The sequence below is a fragment of the Nasonia vitripennis genome, chromosome 3 (assembly GCF_009193385.2).
Source record: "Nasonia vitripennis strain AsymCx chromosome 3, Nvit_psr_1.1, whole genome shotgun sequence".
In the NCBI taxonomy this organism is placed as follows: Eukaryota; Metazoa; Arthropoda; class Insecta; order Hymenoptera; family Pteromalidae; genus Nasonia; species Nasonia vitripennis.
Window position 1 is genome coordinate 12255229 of NC_045759.1, and position 22373 is coordinate 12277601.

The following is a 22373-nucleotide window of genomic DNA, read 5'->3' on the forward strand; positions in this document are numbered from 1 at the left end:
CGTGCGCGAGCCCGATATTAAATCGCTCGTGAAATATCGAAGATATATGTTGGAATATCAGGAATATGCGTGAAGTATGTGACAAATATAAGGATACTTTATTTATTTAACAATGATTAATGTAACGGACGGAGAGGAGACGAGTCGAAAAGCGAAAAAGAGTAGACGCGGGCTTGAACCGCGGACCCCGAGATTAACAAGCGGGAGCTCTAACCACTGAGCTAACGTCTACGATGCATTCGGACGCTATGCATCGTAGTACGGCTCTGCGGACTCTTATCGCTGACTCGTCTCGCAGCTCGCGTTGCAGACGTGTGCGTCTGTGACATTAAAAAGATGTACAAGACTGAATAACTGAATATTTAGAATAACTGTATGTATGATTGAATGCTCTGCTCGGTATGTTGCTCTGGTCGTGTCCGTACTGGAACTGACGCGCTGCTGCGCTGCTGCGCTGGGGGGCTTAAGTCCGGCGGGGGTGCAATAAAGTCCAGGTAGTGGACCCTCTCTGCTTGGGCCTCTGTACGCTGTAGTCTGTAGCTGTATGTGTGTGTCTGTACTTGTGTGTGTGCGTGCATAAAGTGTACACATTTTCGGCGTATTCCAACAATATAACATAAGCATCAGCTGCAATATCATATATTCATTCGAACCTGCCATGTTCAGTCATTGCGGTGCCACATCTTGCGGCTGTGACGGGTACAAAAAGTTTTGTATTGTTTTAGTACACGCTATTTCAGTATCTAGCCGAGGATCGATATAGCGACATAAAATATGAAATGTTATTTTTTATCTTCTATTATTCGAACGAACAAATCATTGATTTGCCCCGCGGTTGAAAATAAGAAGCAGGTGACTCCGATTCCATACATCTATTTTCTTCTACGAGTAATGAAATTTTAACGCCAGCTGGTACACATGTGCCGAGCCACCGGTGCAGCCGAGAGACCTTTATGTATGCAGGGAAGGGCCGACGAGAAAATCGTGGCGCTCGACCAACTATTTTAACCGAGTCGTACTTTTTATTCGCGTCTCTCCTTGCCTCACTTGTATAAATGAGGTTTTTTAAAGGCAAATTACTTTTATGCGCTGCGGGGCAACGAACTGCGCGCAAGGCTTCCGGGCATTAGGTATACACAATTATGTTTCTATAAAAAAGCGCCTGAATCGATGTTTTAAAATTACTTGCGGCGCAACTCTCTCCACAACTCCAACACCGTACACGCTGCGTTCTGCCATCTCGTAATAGCGAACGCAATCGATTTGAACTTTATGCGAGGGCTTTGCCGCCCGCGAAGAAGCGTGCAGCGTCTCTACATCAACGCAGGCCTCCTCGCGGAGTAAAGAAATATGAAATTCCTCGCAATTGAAACGACGAGTGTGTGCGCGAAAGCGAGGCGAGGCACAGCATATGCTCAATAATTAAAAGCAACTCTCGTATTCAATTCTCACACGCGAGGCGCAAGGTTAACTTATAGCAGGCGAACGCGCGTTGGCGACGAGTTCCCACAACGATGACTCCATTCTCATGACTCAGATAAGTCTGCAATCGCGCTCCAGGAGAAAGACACGCGATTGCCATAACCGTGTCCGGCTGGCTGTAGCGAGCGAAACTCCCTAATAAATCCTTAGCATTCCGGCTCCGTGCGCGCCCGTCTCTATACATTCTTTACAATCCGTCGAGCAGAGGGTCATCGTCTGTGTGCGCGGCTCTGGTATCGATCGAAAGAGACGAACGAGATAGTGTGCAAAAGCCGCGCCGAGCGGAGGCCAAGGGATAGAGCGAGAGAGGCGGAAGACAAAGAGCGCACGCTTAGATGGGCAGGCGGCTGCTGCACGTATACACGTCCGTACGTACGTATAAACCATGTATACGCGGGCGGCTGGAAACGACGAGAGAGGACAGGGAAAACGATACAGAGACGCACATGATACAGATGTGTGCAGCGCCGCGCGCCGGAGACCGAAAGATAAGGCTGCGTCCACAATTGAGCGTATACGTTAGGGTTTACGTAGAACATAACGTTTTGGGCAGTACTGCCAATCCACTGTAGCAGACTGCAGTTGAAACGAAGGAACACACCTGCTCAAAATTTAACCTATAAAAATGTTTAAATTTGAATTGTATGGTAATAAATTGTAAAATTCTTTTTCGATGGGCAGTTTTGTTTAATTGTTCTCTATGACTCTTTAGTATTCGATATTCTGGATGATCAAAAATCAATATTTTTTTTCTCAGAGCGGCCTTAGATGGGAGGAATACAAAAATAGCTGTATTATTGATACAAAGGGAAGCCCCTCCATCTCCTGGTACTGAAGATATGGTAGCTACAGAGCGAGCAACTGCACTTTGTGCTGCATGCGAGTTACCAGCAAAAACTCTTTATTTTTTACCTTATGCAGATCATTTATTAGGCTACACATTTAGGTAGATAATTTTTATTATAGCAGCAGTAGTTTTTTAAGTCAGTAAATAAAATATTTGTGTTTATTATTTTAGATTAGAGCATGTTTTATACAACTTAGCCCAAAGTTTTTATCATCAAGAATATCGAATAGTAATAAGAGTCATAGAGAACAATTAAACAAAACTGGCCATCGATACTTATTTGCAAGACATCAATTCAAAATGGCTTTTCTGAAGATTAAAGCAATATATTGTAAACCAAATTTAATGTCAAAACTATGTTCAATTAATTATAAACTGTATGCTGGACAAAATTTTAGCATGAGCAAAATTTCAAGTTATTTTAAAATAAAATACGTATGATTCGTCTTTCAGTTTGAAGCTATTAATCGCTTACTTATACAATGAAGAACATAATCATACAATCATTGCCTATGCTATTTAACTAATTATAATAATAAATTTTTCATTTGGAAATGTGCATTATTTTTTATTCTCCTTTCCTTTTTTGAGACAGTGGTAGACCTTGTTTTTTAATCAGAAACTAATTTATTATAATACATTCTCTTACAAAATTTTATAATTTTATTTGAAAAAAGAATTTTACAATTTATTACCATACAATTCAAATTTAAACATTTTTATAGGTTAAATTTTGAGCAGGTGTGTTCCTTCGTTTCAACTGCAGTCTGCTACAGTGGATTGGCAGTACTGCCCAAAACGTTATGTTCTACGTAAACCCTAACGTATACGCTCAATTGTGGACGCAGCCTAATGGGGACGGACGCCGCGCGGCGAGAAGAAGTGAGAAAGAAGCAAGTCGAGGATGTGTGCGGGATGAGCTATGTAGCGTATGGCGAGAGCATCGGGAAGAGGTCAGCTTAAAACCATTGCCCTCCCTCGCGGCGCACGGAGTATGCGGCTGATATGCAGAGTGCAGCTTCTTGCGGAGCCTGCAACTGCTGTCGTATACGTGAGCGTATTTAGCTGACGCGCGCTATGCGCTTACTGCGCCCCGCTGCCTCTGCGTTGCGCGCATGAATCGTCGTATATAAAATCCTCGACGTCGAGGTTTCTTTTTTCAATACAACAACCTCGCTGAAATTTGGGCTGAATCGAATTAATTCAACTCGCGGCTATATTCAACGATTCGGCGATGCGCGATCGATCTTTCCGGACCATTAAATATATATATATATATATATATATATACACACACACGTGTACACCCCGTTCGATATCCCCTACTTTGATGTTCTAATTCAGCTGATTCGATTGAGCGAAGAATTTATATCTATATGAAAAATCAAATTCCCGACTGCGGCCAGTTCGGCAGTCCGCAGCCAACCGTCCAGAATATTTGTTTTAGCAGCCAGCGAACGCGTCCTCCAGTCCAACTGGCAATTCCAGTGGCTGCAGAGCGCGAAAAAAAATATCGAGCACGTCCGGCTGGAGAGGGTCACGCTTGTCCGAGTCGGACAGTGCGCCGTCAACATGACGAGTTTCACGCGTCGCTTGGCCGAGAGCCTCCTGTAACGCACTTGAGGCCGCGCGTCAGGGGATTCCCCTGCTTGCGAATTCGGCGGCGGCTGGGGGGAACTTTTTGCACTCAGGCTGAAATTTTCGCGTCGCCTTTTTTTGCGCGCGCACGCGTTTCCGCTTCGACGCCTCCTGTAGGCTTATAGCTTCTTCTCAGGGGGAGTTTATGATTAAAAGTGGTAATTATTGCTTCAGTCTGCAATACCGACGCTCGCGTCGTAATTTCATCAATCTGGCATAATCAAATTTCTTAATCCATTAGCTGTTCCCAGCCGACAAACTATACACGCACGCAGCGGCATCGAGGAAAATTTTCAGCCGCTGCGGCGACTCCTATACAGCATTTATTTTTCCCACACGAGTAGACGACGACGCCAGCGCGGCGGCGCACGAGAAACTTTCTCGGCAAAAAGCTCGCGCGGCGAATAATAATGCTGGCGTCTGCCGCGCCGCGTAATAAATACGCGGCGCGTTAATCAGTCAATTATTATTAATGACCGCAGTTCGTTCGCCAGCCGCAACTGTGTGGGAAAAGACTATAGCCCACCGCGCGGCGCGCGTAAATAATCAACTAGAAGCTCTCAAAAATCGGTGAATTATGCGCGGCTGCGTGCAAATGAAAAGCCCGAAGAGCGAGAGAGAGAGAGAGAGAGTGATGAGATATAGACGCGCAAACCGGTCATTAAGCTAGACGCGTATGTACAGAGGCTTTGGAGAGGGCAACGCGCGAAAAGAGGCTCTTTTCGGAAATAACAGCGTCACGCACTCTCGTTTTTGCTGAATAAATAACCGGGCCGTGAGCGCGAGTGTCATTAAAATTACGCACGTGCCGGGCAACCGGAGCATCTCCACTCGCTCTCTCTCGCGCGCCCACTTGCTCTAATCCATTATTTTTTAACGCTCCGTTCGCCACGACCCCTTCCGCCTGTGCTTTATTTTTTCGCTGCCCTGTATACGTACATACACATATATATATATATATATATATATATATATATATATATATATATATATATATATATATATATATATATATATATATATACACACGCAGCTCTCGAAATGCAGCGCGCTCGACTCCTCATAATTACGGCTACGCGCACCGCGAGTAATTAGAATCGGCGACTGCGGCGCACGTTTCGCGAGCGGGAGGATTGAAATATAAAATTAAACGCAACTCCTGGCACGGGTAGGGAGTATACGATGTTGATTTGTGGGAGCTAGGATTTCACGTTTTTCGCGCAGATTATCGAAGCAGCCTGGCGTATAATGGAGCTCGTTTAAAACGGATATATGATGTTTATCGAGACTTATCACGGACTATGGCTTATTCAAGCTTATACATCCGGCCGCCGGCGCTCTCGTTGCGAATTCAGCGGCTTTAATATAGTTTTCTAAAAAAATATCGCTCTGTTTATCTTCGTTTAACCCAGTTTTCGCGAATACGTTACGTATTCAAATTATTATGCATTCCACGAGTACGTAGATTATACACATTATACACACGCGCGCTTGCCCCCCGACTGCGGCGCTAAAATGTCGCACGTCATATCATTTTACGCGAGCGTAGCTCCTTTCAATTAATAGCAGTACCAATCGAATAATTAATTAGGTAATCTCGCGCTCTCTGTAATGCACTAGAAGGTATAATTTATCAAAGGATTTCCCTTCGTAGAAATGTGTAATACGTTTTTTTTTAATTTCCAGAGCAGACGCTCGCAATTTCGCGAAAAAATTTAAAAATTTTCCTCGAGCCACGACTCTATACTCTCGTATTTCTTTCATTTACGCTCTTTATGCTCGCAGCGCGAAAGGAAAAAGCATTTTTCGAATGCAGTATACCTTGATCAAATTGTTCATACGAGAGCAGCTTATTATGCAGCGCGTCTTGTGTAAAAAGACTGCAAACATGTTTTGCGACCGTTTCTACTGCACCTAGAGCGGAAGAAGGAGGCAAATCAAATTCGATCTTTACTTGTGAAAGCTCTCGGAGACGCGAGGTATAAGCTTGAAAAAAAAATTGAGAGAGGCACTCGAAATAAGAGAGCGCTTCCCCTCGCAAAACTAAGCTCCGAAAAATTGTCGGAACCCGTGCAAATGACTCTGGCTATTAAAGTTAAATCCAAGCCCTTTCGCGCGCGCGAGCGCCGGAATAAAAGTTTACGGGGGCACCTTCGAGGAAAAAAGCGACATCCGGTACTTTTTGACATCGCCAATTTGCTTCGCCCTTCGTAGAATCTTCTCTGACGCAATTCCGCTCGTGAGCTTTTCCGAAAAGCGTTGATATACAGACACAGAGAGTAGAGAGACAGTAGAGTATGTCTGGCGCGCTTTCATTTCACGGAAATCCGTACTAGTCGAAATATCGGTAAACCGCAGCTAATGAGCGAGTCATTCGCTACTTTCTTATCTGGAGTGTGTGTGCGCGCGCGTGTGTGTCTGTACATCCTTTCACGTTTTATCGTCACTCGCGATAAAGCTGTCATATATACAGGGGGCGGCCCGTCGCCGTCGTCGTCGTAGTTCGCTTTTACGAGCCCACACGCGGCCGGGCGAAAAAGCAGCCGCGCTGAGCTTTTACGCCGGCAGGGCTGACACTTCCGTCGATTAAAGCGCGGCCTCATCATTTTGCCTTGTTAGCCGAATGCGCGCCCCAGCGGGAAATTGGCCTTCTTCGTATTACGCTACTCCTTTTTCTTCCGCTGCCGAGCACTGACTGGCGGGCAGTCTGAAAGGGCCTTTTCGACGGATTTTCGCGGAAGGAGGCGTTACGACGGCTGAAAGCTCGAATTCTGCGCGGGGATTCTCTACTGTCCTCTCTCTCTCTCTATCTCTCCGCTCCGCTACCATTAGTGTCCTCGTCTCCATGCTCGGGCGATTTAAAAGTTGTAGAGCTGAAAGAGGGTGGTTGGGGCTAAGGGATTTTCAGAGGAAGCAGTTCGGAGCTTTTTTTTGCAAATTTTTGCGAACTTGTTCGAAACAAAGAGTTTAGGGACGAGGCGCTGGTGTAGGAGCGATAACTAGGATTTTAATTAAATAGTGCGTCGTATGCGAGCAGGCTGACACATCCGACGAGGTATTTAGGAGACACCGCTAGCGCGAGAATTAATTTTAACAAATATTTTCAATTCTCGCCACGTTCAATTTTCACGGCGGCGGCAAAGGGTAGAGTGCTCGGGGTAGAGGGCAGAGGTGGAGGAGGAGAGGAACAAGAAGTAGCATCGTGCATAGCCACGAAGAAGGAGAAAAGACGCGCGCGCGGCGGCGGATGATTAATTCCTGCGCATAAAGCAGCGCCACTTGTAAGGTAATCATGCCGTATTTCACTTTTTGCAATTTTCGCGTCTCCATAAATTTGTCCTCTACGTTTACGCGAGGCTAAATAACGTTTGACACAAACTGCTAATAATCCAGTAAATATTAGTATCACGCAAGAAAGCAGGCGGAGAAGGAGCTGGAGAAGCGACGGCGGCAGCAAGTTGATTGCATAATCGATATCCCCCTTCTGCGCCCGACTACGTAGCAGCAGGCCGTCCAGCGTCGTCGTTGAGGAGCTGCTGCTCGCGAAATAAGAAGAAAGAGATCGAGGGCACGGAAGAAGAAAGAAGAGTGGAGAGAGCTAAGGACGCTCCACTGATTTTTCCCCAAGACGTCGGCGGCGGCGGCGGTGGCGAGAGAGACCCCCTCGAGGCGCGGCGAGCGGAAAAAAGGCAATTGCGAGGGATGCCCCCCTTAATTCCCGTGGATGGCCTAGATCGATGAGAGCCGCTCGGCGGACACGCGATTTCGCCAGGGAAAACAAAGCCCACCGACAATTTAGCCAATCAAGCTCTTCCTCATCTTTGTTTTCTCCCTTTCGTCCGTACGTTCTTTCTTTTCTCTCTGCGCTCTGCCGAGGGAGAGAGAGCCTTCCTGCGACGACTTGATGATGCGTACGTGCGGCTTTTATTTGTGGCCCTTGTCTGCGAGAATCGATGATGAGCTCGTAAAGGGACCTCATCGCGGGATGCTAACTTTGTTTTATTTCGCCCGATTCACGCGCGGCTCGAGGATAAAAATATGTGCTTTTTATACCCGCGACTTTCTGCCGCTTTTCAATATTCGAATGATCAAATTTGTCTAATTCATCAATCACATAATATATGCACTCTCGACTGAGCTATTTCAGTTCAATCGCGTGCTGCAATTGAAATAGCTTTGTAAAACGTCAAAATTACATGAATGCCAGTTGAGAATGGAAGCGGATTTTTCGAAGCATGTTAATCGAATTAGGAGCGATCGATTCAGAAGCGGTACAAGTACGTATTCTGATCAATATTTAATCAGCGGCTTGTCACTGCTCGCATCCATGTATCAAAGTGAATTTTACAATGAAAGTCCATTTGAGTCCATCGGTTATTTTAGTCTTACCGCCTCGGCGCGCGTACACCACCGCGCATCAACTTTCGTTGCCCACAGAGAGCGTCTTAGGATATACCGGGTATATGTAGAGCCTCACCTGAAACATAAAAAAGAGATCGTGTCAAAACGGTACACGTCAACTTGTCGACGATAGCTCGTCGAGCGAAAACGCAAATAGCTTTCTATCTTAAGCCCTCGTCATTGTCGTCGAACAAACGTATAGCTCAGCAGTGCGATCGATTCGGCAGAGGCACGAAGGATCTCGCCGTCGCCGAGCGGCACGCAAGAGCGATCCTCCAAAGAAGCGTCGAAAACCGAGGCCGGCGCACGAAGCAAAAGACAGCCAGCTAGCGCGGGCCGCCTATCGGAATAAGTGAATAAAAAATTCAGCGCCGCGCCGAGGCTCAGACAGCCAGAGGAAAGAGAGAGAAGGGGGAGGGGAAGGGAGAAAAAAGCTCCCGCCAGAAGCACCGAGACTCCAAAGGCGCATCCTCACACACGCGCGCACACGTACAAATGGCTCTCGAGGCGAGGATCGAGTTTACTTTGCTCTGCTCGCCTTACTTCACTCTCTCTCTCTCTCTCTCTCTCTCTCTCTCTCTCTCTCTCTCTCTCTCTCTCTCTCTCTCTCTCTCTCTCTCTCTGTCTCTCTCTTCGGCTAAGACCGCACAAAGGTGCAACTCCGCGCTAGAGAGACACAGTGAACGTGCGCCGAATCGCCGACTGTTTAACGCGGCCCTCCGTGCAAAGAAGAGGAGAAGAGCTTCAACGGCGCTTTGAATTCTGCCAGGGATCGCCTTGAATGACTGCGAGCAGTACGGCTGATGGTTTATATCGCAGAGCTTTGCGGGGAGTACATAAAGCTTCCTCGCCATCAGTAGTCGCTGGTCGGGGAAAAGGGAGGACACGCAAAGCAGCTGTAATACGCCATTTTGCTGCCCAAATGTATAGGGGTTATTGGGAGGGAAGCGGTGGCTTGGATATTTACGGAGCTCGATTTGAATAACGAGTACTAATTTAGCCTTGCGAAGAAATGTTTAGGGAGCACGAAATGCTTTTCTTGATGTGCATCAGCCAGCTAACCAGCTCCTATATCCAGGTTTTTCGTTGAAATTATAGGCACACGAACGTTACGCTTTTTTCTCGAAAGATAAATTAATTTTTGATGGATAGAAGAGTTCATTAAAACAAGCGCGGGGTATCATGGAAATTAAATTGCAGGGGGAAACTGATTATCAAGCTGCGTTACGTACGTAATTGTAATGAATTTTAAACGCAAGCTGGCGTACACAGCAGCACGTATATGTATATGTTGCGCGAGCAAAAGCGGAAAATCTTTCAGCGCATGAAAAACTTGTACATCCTTTGCCAACTCGCGCTCTGCTTGGACGACGAGATCCAATAAAATTCCAGGCAAATTGAATGAAAGGCCCCGTAAAATATTCTGGCGTGGCCGCAGCTCTATATACACGTCCGAGCAGCTGACCCACAAACTCTGCTCTCTGGCAAACTATCATCGTTTCAATTACCGAGCTACACTGCGCCGCGAGCAGCCGCGCGAACGAAAAAGGGCGGGAGAGAAAAAGTCGCGAGCGCGGACAGAACGAAATAATAAGTTAATTTCGCGAGGGCAGGAGCCGCACACAAACACTCCGGCGACGAGGCAATCGCAAAATTCGTTATCCCCCGACTGTGCTGCAGCGCGGGGGGGGGCGGTTCCGGAATTAAAAGTTTTCTCGCTGCGCGCCGTAAGGCCAGCCGCGTGTAACCCCGATGAAATTTTCCGCGGCCGCTCGCTGAAACTCTATCCTTCCATACGCGAGCGCACAGCCTGTCTATACCTGCGCGACGACCTATCGGATTCTATGACGGGCTGTATGAAGACGGGGGGGGGAGGCAAAGCGGAAGAGCGTCGCGACGCCTTCGGAAATCCGCGCGTCTGTCTGTCTGCGCAGGAGAGCGGCGTACGTATATCTGGAGAGAGGTGAAAGCGATAAAGCCAGGAGAATCGCGAGTAATCAATGATACGTGCAAATAGAAACAAACAAAGTTAAAGGTATTATACGCGTGTGTATGAAAGAGAAAGAATCGAACAAGCGGCAGATATAGGTATAGCGACGGAGCGGGGTGAGGCTGCTGGAGGAAAAAGGAGCTGAAAGCTGCGAGATTGCAAGCCTTATAAGGGGACTCCAGGCCGTTAAACTTTGGAAAATAAACGTATATACTTCGCCTGCGCGCAGAGGTGTGAAACGTTACGCGAAAAGTGGAAAGCGCACACTGCACCCGCAAATTGATTTTATTTTTCATTTATACAGTAGCAGCAGCCGGTCTATGTATGGCTTCTATGAATAATAGTTTGTCGAGCAATCCCGCGCTAATATGCCGCCCGGAATATGCGAGCACTTTGATAATCGTTCGTTCGTTCCGTTCGCCGCGGGTCATGTATGCGCGCATCGGGAAATTGTTTTGAAAACGCGACTATCCAGTTGATTACGATATGTGACGGCAGTCCATCGATTCTATTCTCAAATTGATACGCCCTCGCGGTCCCGCTCCGCTCATAAATTGTATCTCTCTGCGCGATCCAAATGACGCACGCGCGCGTTCCCTGTACGTCATTTTGGCATTTATAATCCGTCATTATAGAAATCCGAAAACTATTATACGCAGCGAGTCCGCCTGGGCTCGGAATCATGTTGATTTACTCTACTTACGCGCGCAATTCAAAGCTATTGAAATTCCATTATGAATTTCTATTGGAGACGCGGAAAACTGTAAATCGTGTAAATCAATTAGCGCCGCAACAAACTAACGCTTCTGCGAGCAAACGAGTCGATCAACAACAACGAAATAACGGCCACAGGCTGTTTGAGTGTCATTATACTTATTCGCTTTACTTTCGCGTATCAGCCTGTCAATTCGAGACAACGCGTTCGGGGATGAATTTCAGCCAGCCCGAACGGAAAAGGAAAAATATACATTCCGGCGGGATGCGCTTTCGCGAATCAACAGTGTGAAGCTCCCTCTAAACAGCATCAACTCTCTCACTGGCGCGCGGGGGCGAAAGAGAGAAAAAGCGCGATGGCTGCAGCGGGAGGAGAGAGAGAGAGAGAGGATAGTGCGGGTGGGAAAGAGAGCTGCGCGAAGTTACCGTATCCCGGGATATTGCGTATCGGGTAGGTAAGTGGATTTCTCGCGTCGGTACATTCGCGTAACATAGTATTGCACTCCCCTCGTGTTAGCTCTCGAAAGAGCCCCTCTAAATTGAGCCATCCAGTGCGAGTATCGCGAGCTTCGTTCTCTCTCTCTCTCTCTCTCTCTCTCTCTCTCTCTCTCTCTCTCTCTCTCTCTCTCGCTCCCATATACAGCTGAATGGAACGACGCTAAGCTCGAAAGGGTGTTACCTATTTATTTATTGGCTCGACCGAGAGTTCTCCACCGACTCCGGCGCTCTGTGCTGTGTGCGGCTGCAGCTCCATGCCCGAGTTCGTTCGAATGCGTGCTCTAATCCCTAAAACGCCCGGCGATTTTCGAGGGGCGGCTAATCGGCCCGGCGGGGCTGCTGAAGAGCCGGACGTGAGCTTCTTTCGCTTCTGACTTTACGATCTACACGCGCCAACAGCCATTCTCTCTGCATTTTTCAGAGCTACCTGCACGCTCTTTATCGCGTTATAAATACCTTCTTGTTTATCTCTTGCGCGCGCATAATATGGATTACTGGACAACCGTTGAATCCTTGAGATTCCCGCGCTCGCGCGCGCGCCAGGCATTAATGATCCTCGATATGCGTCCGTAAATAACGATCGTTCGTCGTTCGAACTTGAATGCCTCGTACCGGTCGATGCTTTAATTTTTAACGCCTGCGCGTGCATCGACGTGTATTAAAACCGAACGCAGAACACCGCGGCAGAGCGCCTGTATAGAAGTTAGATAAAACGCTTTATCGATGAGTATCGCATTTGCCCCTCTTTTGTTCAATGCATCAACGCAAATTGCTCTCAACTACAACGACAACAGCGCCAACGTCGGCGACGACACAATGCAGCGAAAGAGAAGCCCTCGAAGCGAAATCATAAAAATCCCCCGGCCGAAATCCGCACAAGTGGGAGCTGCAATTCATCAGCGAACATTAACAGTCAAAGTACACTTTCGGCCCGTCAGAACGTTTTTTCAGCGACGAGCGAACTCAACTCCGCAGAGCGCAGGGCGAGGACAAAAAATTCTCGGAAATTTTGACTCTACAAAATCTGCCTGTATATAGACACGCGCGTGACTGTATTATATTTGCGTCAGCGTCCGGACATTTATTATCCTCGTTCCGACACGTTTTTTTTATCGCCGCCGTGCGCCGCGCGATCGTTCGATATTCAGCCGAGCAAATATGACTCTCTCTCTTTCGGCGCGGGTGTAACGGACGAGGGTAAAAACCAAAAGTGCGACCGGGGACACCAGAGAGAGAAAGCGGCACAATGGATTATTATCCGCGCGGGTATACGGCTGCGGGCAAGGGGGAGGCACATTCCCGAAAACAAAGTTCTCCCTTATGTATATAAATTTATCGTTTAATTTATCGCATGTAAATGCGCGCCGACTGCGATTCTTCATTTTTATTTGTGTTCTCGGTGCGCCGCTCGCGCCCGCGATGTGTTTCCCGAGAAAATATTGCTGTATGTAATAATAATAATTTCACGCTCGCTGTTGTATAAAATATAAAACAGCCTCGTGTCGATGCCTAATAAAATTTCTGCTGCATGCTTCCTCGAACAATCAGGAGCCAGAGCTCTAATTAGTCGCGATAAATTCCTCAGCCCGTGCCCGGCCCCGTCACGCATCCATCCGCCACCTCCGTCATATTCCTCCCGTCGCAGCCTGTTGTATATAACTTCGCCTTAGACGGGCCGCATCCTATCCGCGCTATCTGCAGCCAGCCACTTGTGAACGCGCATGTGCCGCACAATATACGCATAGAGGGTGCATACACCGGGCGTCTCGGTTCCAATTTCGTCCCATAGCTAGCATATACGTACATATAGGCATAATACACGCAAGAGGCGTCATTATCGCAGCGCGCACATAATGGGCTCGATTCATCGCGCCGAGCAGTCGAGCAATAACGACTTCTTTGTGCGAGGGAGGCAGTAGGGAAAGAGGGGGGGGGGGAGAGAATTAATCGATTAGATGAAAGAGAGAAAGGAATGGCGCTTTGATTCGTAAAACGCGAGCGAGGCACTCGTGCGTACGGCTGTGCGCCACTCTTTTAGGACTGTTATTTTCACGATTGACTCGTTGGAGCCTGTTGACCGGTTGGATATGCGCCGGCTTTTGCTGGCTGATTATTTGCTTGAGATTTTTTCAATTTCTCTCTCCTCGTTCGTCAGACTGTATACGAAAATAATCTTTAGAACGTGGAAGGCAGAAAGAGCTGATGGAAGAGAATTTATTATTCGCGTCATTTCATGCGATGTTGAAAGTAGCGCCAGACATCCGCGCTGACGTTGCAAGGAGCATTTCGAAATTTTCATAATACACATATCGGTATCAAGAATAATTTCAACGGTTCGCGAAATGGAAGGCAGAGATACACAAACAGCTTATTAAAATTCTCATCGAAACAGGAGCAGGGAATAGCACAATATAATGATCAATAGTAATTAATTATAGTACGTCCACAATTATCAAAGGAAGCCGCGCGACAGACTGCACGCGCGCACCGACGAAACGATCCAGGCCGGCAATTTAAAAACTCCCGATCGCAATAAATGTTGTGATACTTGTAGAGTTAGGGTGACGACGAGGCTCGCGCTCCTCTATGTATGTGTAGAGTGCAGCGGGGCATTAAAGAGCCGGGCGTTCCTCTTGCTGGTGGTAGCTCGCAGCACCTATATATAGACTCAGAGGACCCGAGGACGCACGACTGCATTAAATTTCATATAAAATGACGCATAGCCTCGTGTCAAATTTCATTGCCCGGCGTTTAACGACCCGCATACTGAGCGCCTCTCTCGCGCGCGCGCAGCTATACGCACACAGGCACTCGCATCACGTATATGGCTGCAGTGCGCGCGCGCGCGTTTATTATTTAACCTTATTGAGAATCATCGCACCTCGCGCGGCTCCACTCTTCCCTCCTCTCAGCGGCACTCGTTCGGCTCGTTGTGGATTGTTTTGATTGGCCCGGCGAAAAAGGCATGACAATGCGCTGCAGTCGCCGGCGAAAGCTGCGCGCGCAGCCAATTGAGAGCGTAACCCGAAACTCGCGTTTGCACGCGTAATGTCGCTGCTGCTGCTGCTCTATGCCGTATACGTGACGCAATAAATCACGCGCCACTGCGTGATGTACGCCGGGACGTGTATATCTAAGGGAGCGCTAGTGCATTTTATTTCGGGATTTATTTGCGGCTGGAAGCATGTCGCGCGAAAAGTGCGAATGACTTTTCGAGAGGCTGCTGCGTTTTCGAGTGCAGTCCGTCGATATGATCATGTCTGGTGGTTGTAATTTTCAAAGGGACACTGCACATCGCTGCTCGCATACTATGTAACGGTTATTCAAAAATGAAACGAAATCCTCCCGACGTACGGCTTTTTCTGGATGCGAACGAACTTGATAGAAAGAATGATTCAGATGCCTGTAAACTCAATTAATCCTCGCGGCTCTTTGATTGACATCGTCGATTGCACGGTTTTAGCGAGCAGGTGATAATAGCACGACCCATATCGCTTCTCAATCGAATCTTAACAGAATTTTATACTGTCGACTATTATTCTTTTTTATTCAGCTGCACTGGTCCTCAAATTTCGATCGGAAAAATAATTTATGGACTGATGAAATTTAAACAGAACGATATACCGATCTCAGACGGGTTAGCTGGAAATACCGCATTTCGATTCAATAATGCGCTCATGACGCGAGTCTATGCGTCGACTGCACAGCACTCGAAATTCGTCATCAGGTGATCCCACAGATGATCGTTGAGCCTTGAAGTGAAAATAAAATATTCGGTCGCAACAGCTTTCTCTCCATCGCAACCGCTCGGATCGGAAAAAGCTCCATCGTCAGGTCGGTCAAGTTAACCGCAGCCCGACGCGCACATCCAGCTCGCCCGGCGACTCAATCCGCCTCTACATACGGTCTCGCCAGAGTGCGACGAACCGAGCGATCATGGCACTTCTCCCTCTGCGGCTGCAATTAGACAGAAGCGCACTCCTGCAGCAACCGCGCGTGTGTACGCGAGTGTGTGTGCGTCCATGCGGATTGCCACAGAGCGCACAATGCAGCCGTGGCGACGTACATAAAGCATGACCTTCGCTCGACTGATGTGCTCTCTCTCTCTCTCTCTCTCTCTCTCTCTCTCTCTCTCTCTCTCTCTCTCTCTCCCTCTCTCGCTCTTGCGCGTGCAGTCGGCGTCGGCGCAGGTATTGTCTGCTACATATCACGCCTCTCGAGGGCGCGAGGAAGAGAGCCGGGACTCGAGCCTCGCTTCCGGCGGACTTGGCCTCCTCTGCCTGTGCGGCTGATGATGACGCCGAGGGTGATGCGCGAGACGGGAGAGGCGTCGTGTTTCTTTATTGTCGCACGCGTCGGAGCTTTTTGTTTGCGCGAGATGCGTATCCTGGGCGCGAGAGAGTCGAGTGCTTTTGTTGCGTCGGCCTGTATACGGGAGTTTTTGCCAGTTTACACTCGTGGAAATTGTTAGGCACTCGAAACTAATTTGTCCCACGCTCTGAGCCCGTTGCAATAACCGCGTATCGGGATCGATCGAAATTCTTTGAAGCCCAATAAATATGGACGGTGTTTGTTGATTACACACGCACACGAAAAAGCCCGGAGGCTCCGTAATCCCCAACCATCCATCAGCATCCAAGAGCATATCACGATACTTCACTCAATTTTCCGATCAATAATTCAATTAATTTCCCCCATTGTCACAGCAGCGGTCCGTGCAAAAGAAGCTGCGGCTCTCTCCCCGTGCGGAGCAAAACAGAGCGCGTGAAAAGAAGGGAGTCTTCTCGCCGCGTTGACAGGCATCGGGGTATATATGTATAGGCCTCCGGCACGTATCGACGTTAATGAGACACTCGTCATCCTCACCGGGAGAAGCGTGTCACACGGTTACACGAGCGCCTTATCATCGGAAGGGAGCGAGAGCAGCCGGAGATACGAGAGAGCGGTGAAAATTGCGAAGACGATTTTATGCGCAGCGGCGGCGGCGCGATAAGACGTTGATGGACGAGCAAATAATATTTCGAGATAATTAATGTTCTCTTGGTATAAGACTTGCTCGGCGTATTCTTATTGCGCGCTCGCTTGGCGGAGCTGGTCTTGTAAAGGAAGCTGCGCGCAAGGCTTGTTAATTGTCAAGAACCGCCGGCTGCCGCCTGACGATTGCAGACGCGCGGGAGCTGCGGAATTTCTTCCATTACGGCCAGTGTAACGAGCTGCGGTTTTTCTCCTGTCGCAGCTGTACATGCCGAAATTAATATTTCACTCTGCGAGCTATGAATACTTTTTTAAAGTATCCTGTTTACGATTTTCCGCTCGGCTGGCGGTGCGCTTATGATGCAGAATCCTATATTTATATTTTTCTAAAAATACTGACCCTAATCGGCGCTTCTGAAGGATATCGACTGCACGCGCTAACCCATGATGACTATATTCGAGGAAGAAAAACAAGGCGCAAAACTCTTTGTGAGGAAAAAGTAGCGCGTTATAAACGAGCCATAAAGTTCATTTGCATAAGAATAGCCAGAGAGGCGAAAAAAATAAAGCTTTGGAAACAAACGGAGAATTCAACAATACGTGCCGGGCGATGCGAAAATATATACAAAGGCCGGGCGGCAACGAGCCGCGTCGGTGGCCGCGTGACAAAAAGCTGCGTTTCAATTTTAAATTCTCGGCAACCGAAAATCCGCGCGCGCGGCCGAAAGAAAACGGACCGCAGGAGGGGGGGGGGGAGTAGTCGAGGTTCGCGGCCAGCGCTGCCTCGGGTCTTTTGTTAGGTAGCTGGCGCGAGAGATGGATGCATTGGCGGAACAGGTAAAAAAAGAGAACTAAAGTGGATTAAAGATGCGCCGCCGCCGCCGCTGCTGCTGCTCTGAGCTAAATCAGATACCGGACTGTGTCACTCGCTGATGATTGCGTTTATTTTCATTCTCTGGCCTCAGTAGCTATTTCCGTTAATTAAATGCATTGTCCGTATGGATATATGCGCCTTTCTTCCCGAGTTTTTGTTTGCAAGCATTCGTGCAATTTTAGCAATAATGACGTGCGAAAAATATAAGCGCATGTGCGTTTTGAATTTTGGACATCAATATTTTCGGAATAAAACATTTGCTTGTAATGCACAGCAGTCTCGCGCGATTGGTTTTTAATCAAAGCGCGCGCGATTGAGGTTATACTCTAGCTCTCGAACGAATTACGCAGCACGAAATATTCAGAGTGAAAAAAACACTCGCTGAAACACAAATGACTTTTTAGCCCCCCACTTGCCCATCGGCAACTCAGTCACTCAATCGCGCACGAGTGAGAGCCTGCGGGGGAGTTCACGCACTTAAAAGTCAATTTAACCAATCGCCTATCACAATTCCGCAGCCGCAGCCGAAACCCTTCGATGACCCTCCAGACCTCATCAACGTGTCAAAACGCACGTCGCTCTCGGGAGTGGTGGCGGCGGCACAGACACACACACACACACACACACATACGAGCTGCCTCCCCCCCTCACCCCCACCTTGAAAGTCGGTGTTGCATCGCACGGGGGAGCAGGCAGGGGCGCATCGATTCCACCGTCAAAGCGTAATGCGGGCTAATGCACGAGGGGCGCACGTGCGCTAATGCAGCCTTCCTGAATTAAAGACTCGATAAGCCCTATCAGGTGGACGTGTTCTGTCGCTGCTAAGCAACGCTCCCGATACGCGGATCTTGCCGCAAACAGCGGAAAATTTGCGAGACGACTTTTTTGCGTTCGATCACCGCTGATTTTTCACGCGCGAGAGCTCGTGTACGACCGCGCGATATATTCGAGCTGGAAAAATCGGTAAAAATTAAAACCGCCTTCTCCAGCGCGACGGCGAGCTGGCTTCGCAGCGTTTCGTGATTTTTTTCCCAAATTACGCGCCGCGCAGCCGCTGAAAAGCGTCGAGGGCTTTGCAGCAGCGCGCGCGAACGGGGATTATCTCGGGTCATCGGGTCAAACAGCGGCGCGCGGCGCCGACGAGCAAGGGAATTCAAAAGTAGGAATCCCGCCAAATGGAATTCATTATTGGTTGATTGAAGTAATTAAAACGGTACGCGCGCATATCGCACGTCTGCTCGTGTCGCTGGAACAATATATTCCAGAGCTCTAAAAAGGTCAGTAGATTGGCTTTGTTCGGCGAATTCGGCTTCGGGCGGGCGATTTTGTCTTTTGCACAAGTATGGACAAGGCCGCCTAAAAGTAGCCCCAAGGCGACTCGGAAAAAAACCAGGGAGCGACCCATTGCCTCATCAGATTTCAGCCCTTCGGAATACAACGCATTGCGAATTCCCAGTGCGCCGGCACATCCATTATGAGCACTGACCACTCCCCCCGCACACGCGTGTATAAAATGAAGCGAAAGTGTATAACGACATGCCTGGGCAAAAAAAAGGAGCCACGGCCCCTCCGACAAAGGGACAGCGAGGCTCGTGGTGGCATCCCCCGCAAGTACACACTGGCGGCGTGTAGGAACTTTGAGGAGCGCGTGCGAGCCGAAACGGGCAATTAGCATCGACATTTCGCGCCTTCGCGAACAAACGCGCGCAATTAGACGGACCCGAGGGAAGGTGATCAATGCCGGATGCGCGCCGGGCGCACAATGAAACGACGACGACGACGACGCCCTTGTCTCCTTTCTCTCCTCCTCGTTGGGCGCCTCCGCCTCCTCCTCCTCCTCCTCCTCTGCGCTCGCGTATAGACGCACCTATATACAGCTACTGCAGCGTGCCGTAATGCTAGGGGTAAATCGAAATTGAGAGACACGCGGGGAAAAATGTTATTGGAAAACGCCTGTCGTCGCTGAAGCGGAGAATTTACAGAGTCGTTGCCTTCCGCGAACTGGCTGGCTGCGTCGGTATTGCTGCTCGATGAGACTTTATGCGGATGCATGTCGATTGGTATTTATACACGAGTCAAAGCCCCTTCGCGTAGCAGTGCAATTGTTTTTATTCGTGCACGGTGAAACCATTTTTAATTTAATCCTTCAGAGGACCGTACCTCACCCGCTCAGCTCGCGCGAGGTAATTTCGCGAGCGGCGAGGCACTTCTCTGCGAGCTCTTTAATGAGTATACACTCCATTCTCGTTACAACTCCGCAGACTGGAAAAGCCAGGCAAAAAAGTCGTGTAACGCGACGGCCACTCGGAGAAGCAGTCACTGCTCTTGCTTTGTGTTACGCACACGGCTTTGTCTCTCGAGCTCGCACTTCCGCGTGTAGCGGCGCAGCAGCAGCGTTTATTGCATTAAGCGCGTCCTCGCGCTGGGCTGCTTTTTTCATTTCGATTGATTGATTGCAGCAGCAGCAGCAGCCCTCGTAAAGTTTGCAATTAACTCGGCCGTTAGCGTCGCTTTTTTTTTATCAAACTTTTTCTTCGTTATAGCTTCGAACGCGAACAAAAATTGTTATTGGCGCGCGTCAAAGAGAGACGTTTGGAAAAGCCGCTCGCTGTGTTCATAGTTCAGAAAAAATAATACCGAAAGCAGCGCTGCTGATTCTCGCAAATGTTCAGTACGGCTGTCATGAAAATACGCGTGAACGTCCCGCGCGAGCTTTTACAAAAAATATTAATAAATTCGTCGCGTTTTTTTCAGACATTTCGAGCTTTCGCTACTGAGTTGCAAAAAAAAAGCACGCTGCTGCTGCTGCTGCAATCACACATACAGCTCGTCTATGCGGACGCGGGTTGCAGAGCATAACGCAGAGCGCTGTGTGTAATGTCGATAAATTTGGAATTTGCATTCCCTTTGAATATTTCACCTGCCATAAATTGCCTTTCCATGTCGGAATTCGCACTTTTTCAATAACCGATGCCGCATAGTGCTGTACACCACCTGTGCAGCCACTCCGACGCATCGTTTTTCAACACGGGGAAAGCCCAGACAAATAATAATAAAAAGAGAGAGTGAGAGCGATAGAGCGGAGAAAAAAAAGAGGTGCCGGGGAGGTCGTAAATAACGGGCAGCAGAAGTAGGCATTAAAGTCGAATCACGAACTCCGGGTAATTTTTAATATTCCGGCGGAGGGGCGCGCGCGCGTGCGAGCGAGGCTTGATGAACGAACGAACCTGATGAGCGAGAGACCTTTCGATTGCTCTGCTCTGACGACTGTTTCATACGCCGACAAGATCGATGGTAGCCGCGCGGCTACTTCTTTGTATCAGTCTCGTTAAGCCGCGGCCGGGGCGTTGAATCGCCAAACGATTAGTTAGCGCGCGGCGATAAAAATAGTCGAGCAGAGCTAACATTAGCTTTCGCTTACATCGCCCACGAGCTCCGCTGCAATAAGCTGCTTACATCTACGAGCTATATGCCGAGGCAGTGTATGGATATACCCGCGCGCGTGCGTACCATTAATCAGTTTTGCCTGAACATATTAATAGCCACGCGCGGGTATATAAAAGGTGTATGCACATCGGGTAAACAGAGAGCTTCTATTTCCGTCGCCGACTCGATGCAGGTCGCGCGTATAAAGCTTCCCACCTCGCCCCCCCCCCCTCACCGCCACGATGCAGCAATCGATGGGGCATCGTTCGTCTTGGCCTCGCGCATAATTGATTATTTTCACCGGCGAAGCCTGGCTATTATTACGCGCGATCGATCTCCATCTTCGCAAGAATCTCGCGCCATTCTCGAGGTCGACGTGTGCGTATAATGGGAGCGCGCTTTTTTCCTTTGTTCGCGGGCAGCGTTTTCGTCGCTCGGCTTTCGATGATGAACGACGACATCGACGGCTCATCGGGAGCTTCGTCTTTTTCGCTCTGAAAGATAATGCGAATTAGGAGCGTCAATTATTATTGCTTCGTCTATTAACTCGAATAACCAAGTCGAATATGAAGGTTGCGCCGAATATGAGTCGAATATGAGTTTCATGACGGGATAATCGATACACCTAATTCGCAATGAAAAAGTTGATCACATTATGCGATGCATTTCGATATTCCGATCAAGCATTTCCCGATTAATTTACGACGCCTGCTGCATTCACTGTGTATAATACTCGGCGATTTAGTTACCAAATCGAACCGCGAAGAAAGATTGATATATTCGCTGACTCGGTTGCAGTAGCAGCAGCAGCAACAACAACAAGAGCGCGCCAAAAAGCGCAAACGGCGAAGCCGCGAAGAATGCCCTGCGCGGAGCAGGTCGATTCCTGCAGTGCGGATGCCGGCTAGACGGTGTAGCCCCAGCAGTCGCTGCGCTGAAACTTGCCAGCTACAGTATAGTGCCCCTGCTCCAGTCTCCGTGACGAGTAGTAGGCAAAAGGGCCGGAGGAGCTCTTACTCTCTGCAGCAGGCTGTTGGCTTTGTAAAGTGTTAATTCCGCACGAGTGCGCGCGACGACTTGGCCTCCCTGTACCCCGCCTCGCAGTCTGCGCAGAGAGAGAGAGAGAGAGAGAGAGAGAGAGAGAGAGAGAGAGAGAGAGGGATGGAGAGAGGAGGACTGTGCTCCCCGTGGGTCGTCGCCTTCGGTGTAGATGTTCTTTAAATTTGCGAGTTAGCCTGCGCGCATTTGCTGACGCTTCTCGACATTGTGCAGCGCTGCGATACTCTTCGCGTACCGTCGGCAAGGAATAAGAGAGCGCACTTCTCGTTTCCGATTAACAATCGGCGAGGCGCGGATAAAGGCGCTATATATATATATATATATATATATATATATATATATATATATATAGCGCCTTAGGAGGGCGAATAACGCCGACGCGGCGCATTTTAAATAAGTGCCAACGGTGCCGCCGGTTCTGGCAGCAGCGCAGCGTAACCGCAGCTCTTACTCCCTCCGAGAGACGTCGT

The 22373-nt window shown here is 48.7% G+C and overlaps 2 protein-coding genes and 1 long non-coding RNA gene across 4 annotated transcripts in view; 2 read left to right on the forward strand and 1 right to left on the reverse strand.

Moving 5' to 3' along the window:
• Positions 1-22373, reverse strand: part of LOC100114760 (semaphorin-1A) — a 212752-nt gene that overhangs the window by 18574 nt on the left and 171805 nt on the right. The window lies entirely within an intron of this gene.
• Positions 1826-10262, forward strand: LOC116416797. The gene is made up of 3 exons (XR_004227129.1): positions 1826-2129; positions 3233-3235; positions 10250-10262. It is a non-coding gene; the product is annotated as an uncharacterized LOC116416797 (long non-coding RNA).
• LOC116416796 (trafficking protein particle complex subunit 11-like) lies at positions 2193-2813 on the forward strand. The gene is made up of 2 exons (XM_031926517.2): positions 2193-2428; positions 2501-2813. Exons 1-2 carry the CDS (start codon positions 2322-2324, stop codon positions 2583-2585), a joined length of 192 nt encoding a protein of 63 aa, XP_031782377.1. The 5' UTR covers positions 2193-2321; the 3' UTR covers positions 2586-2813.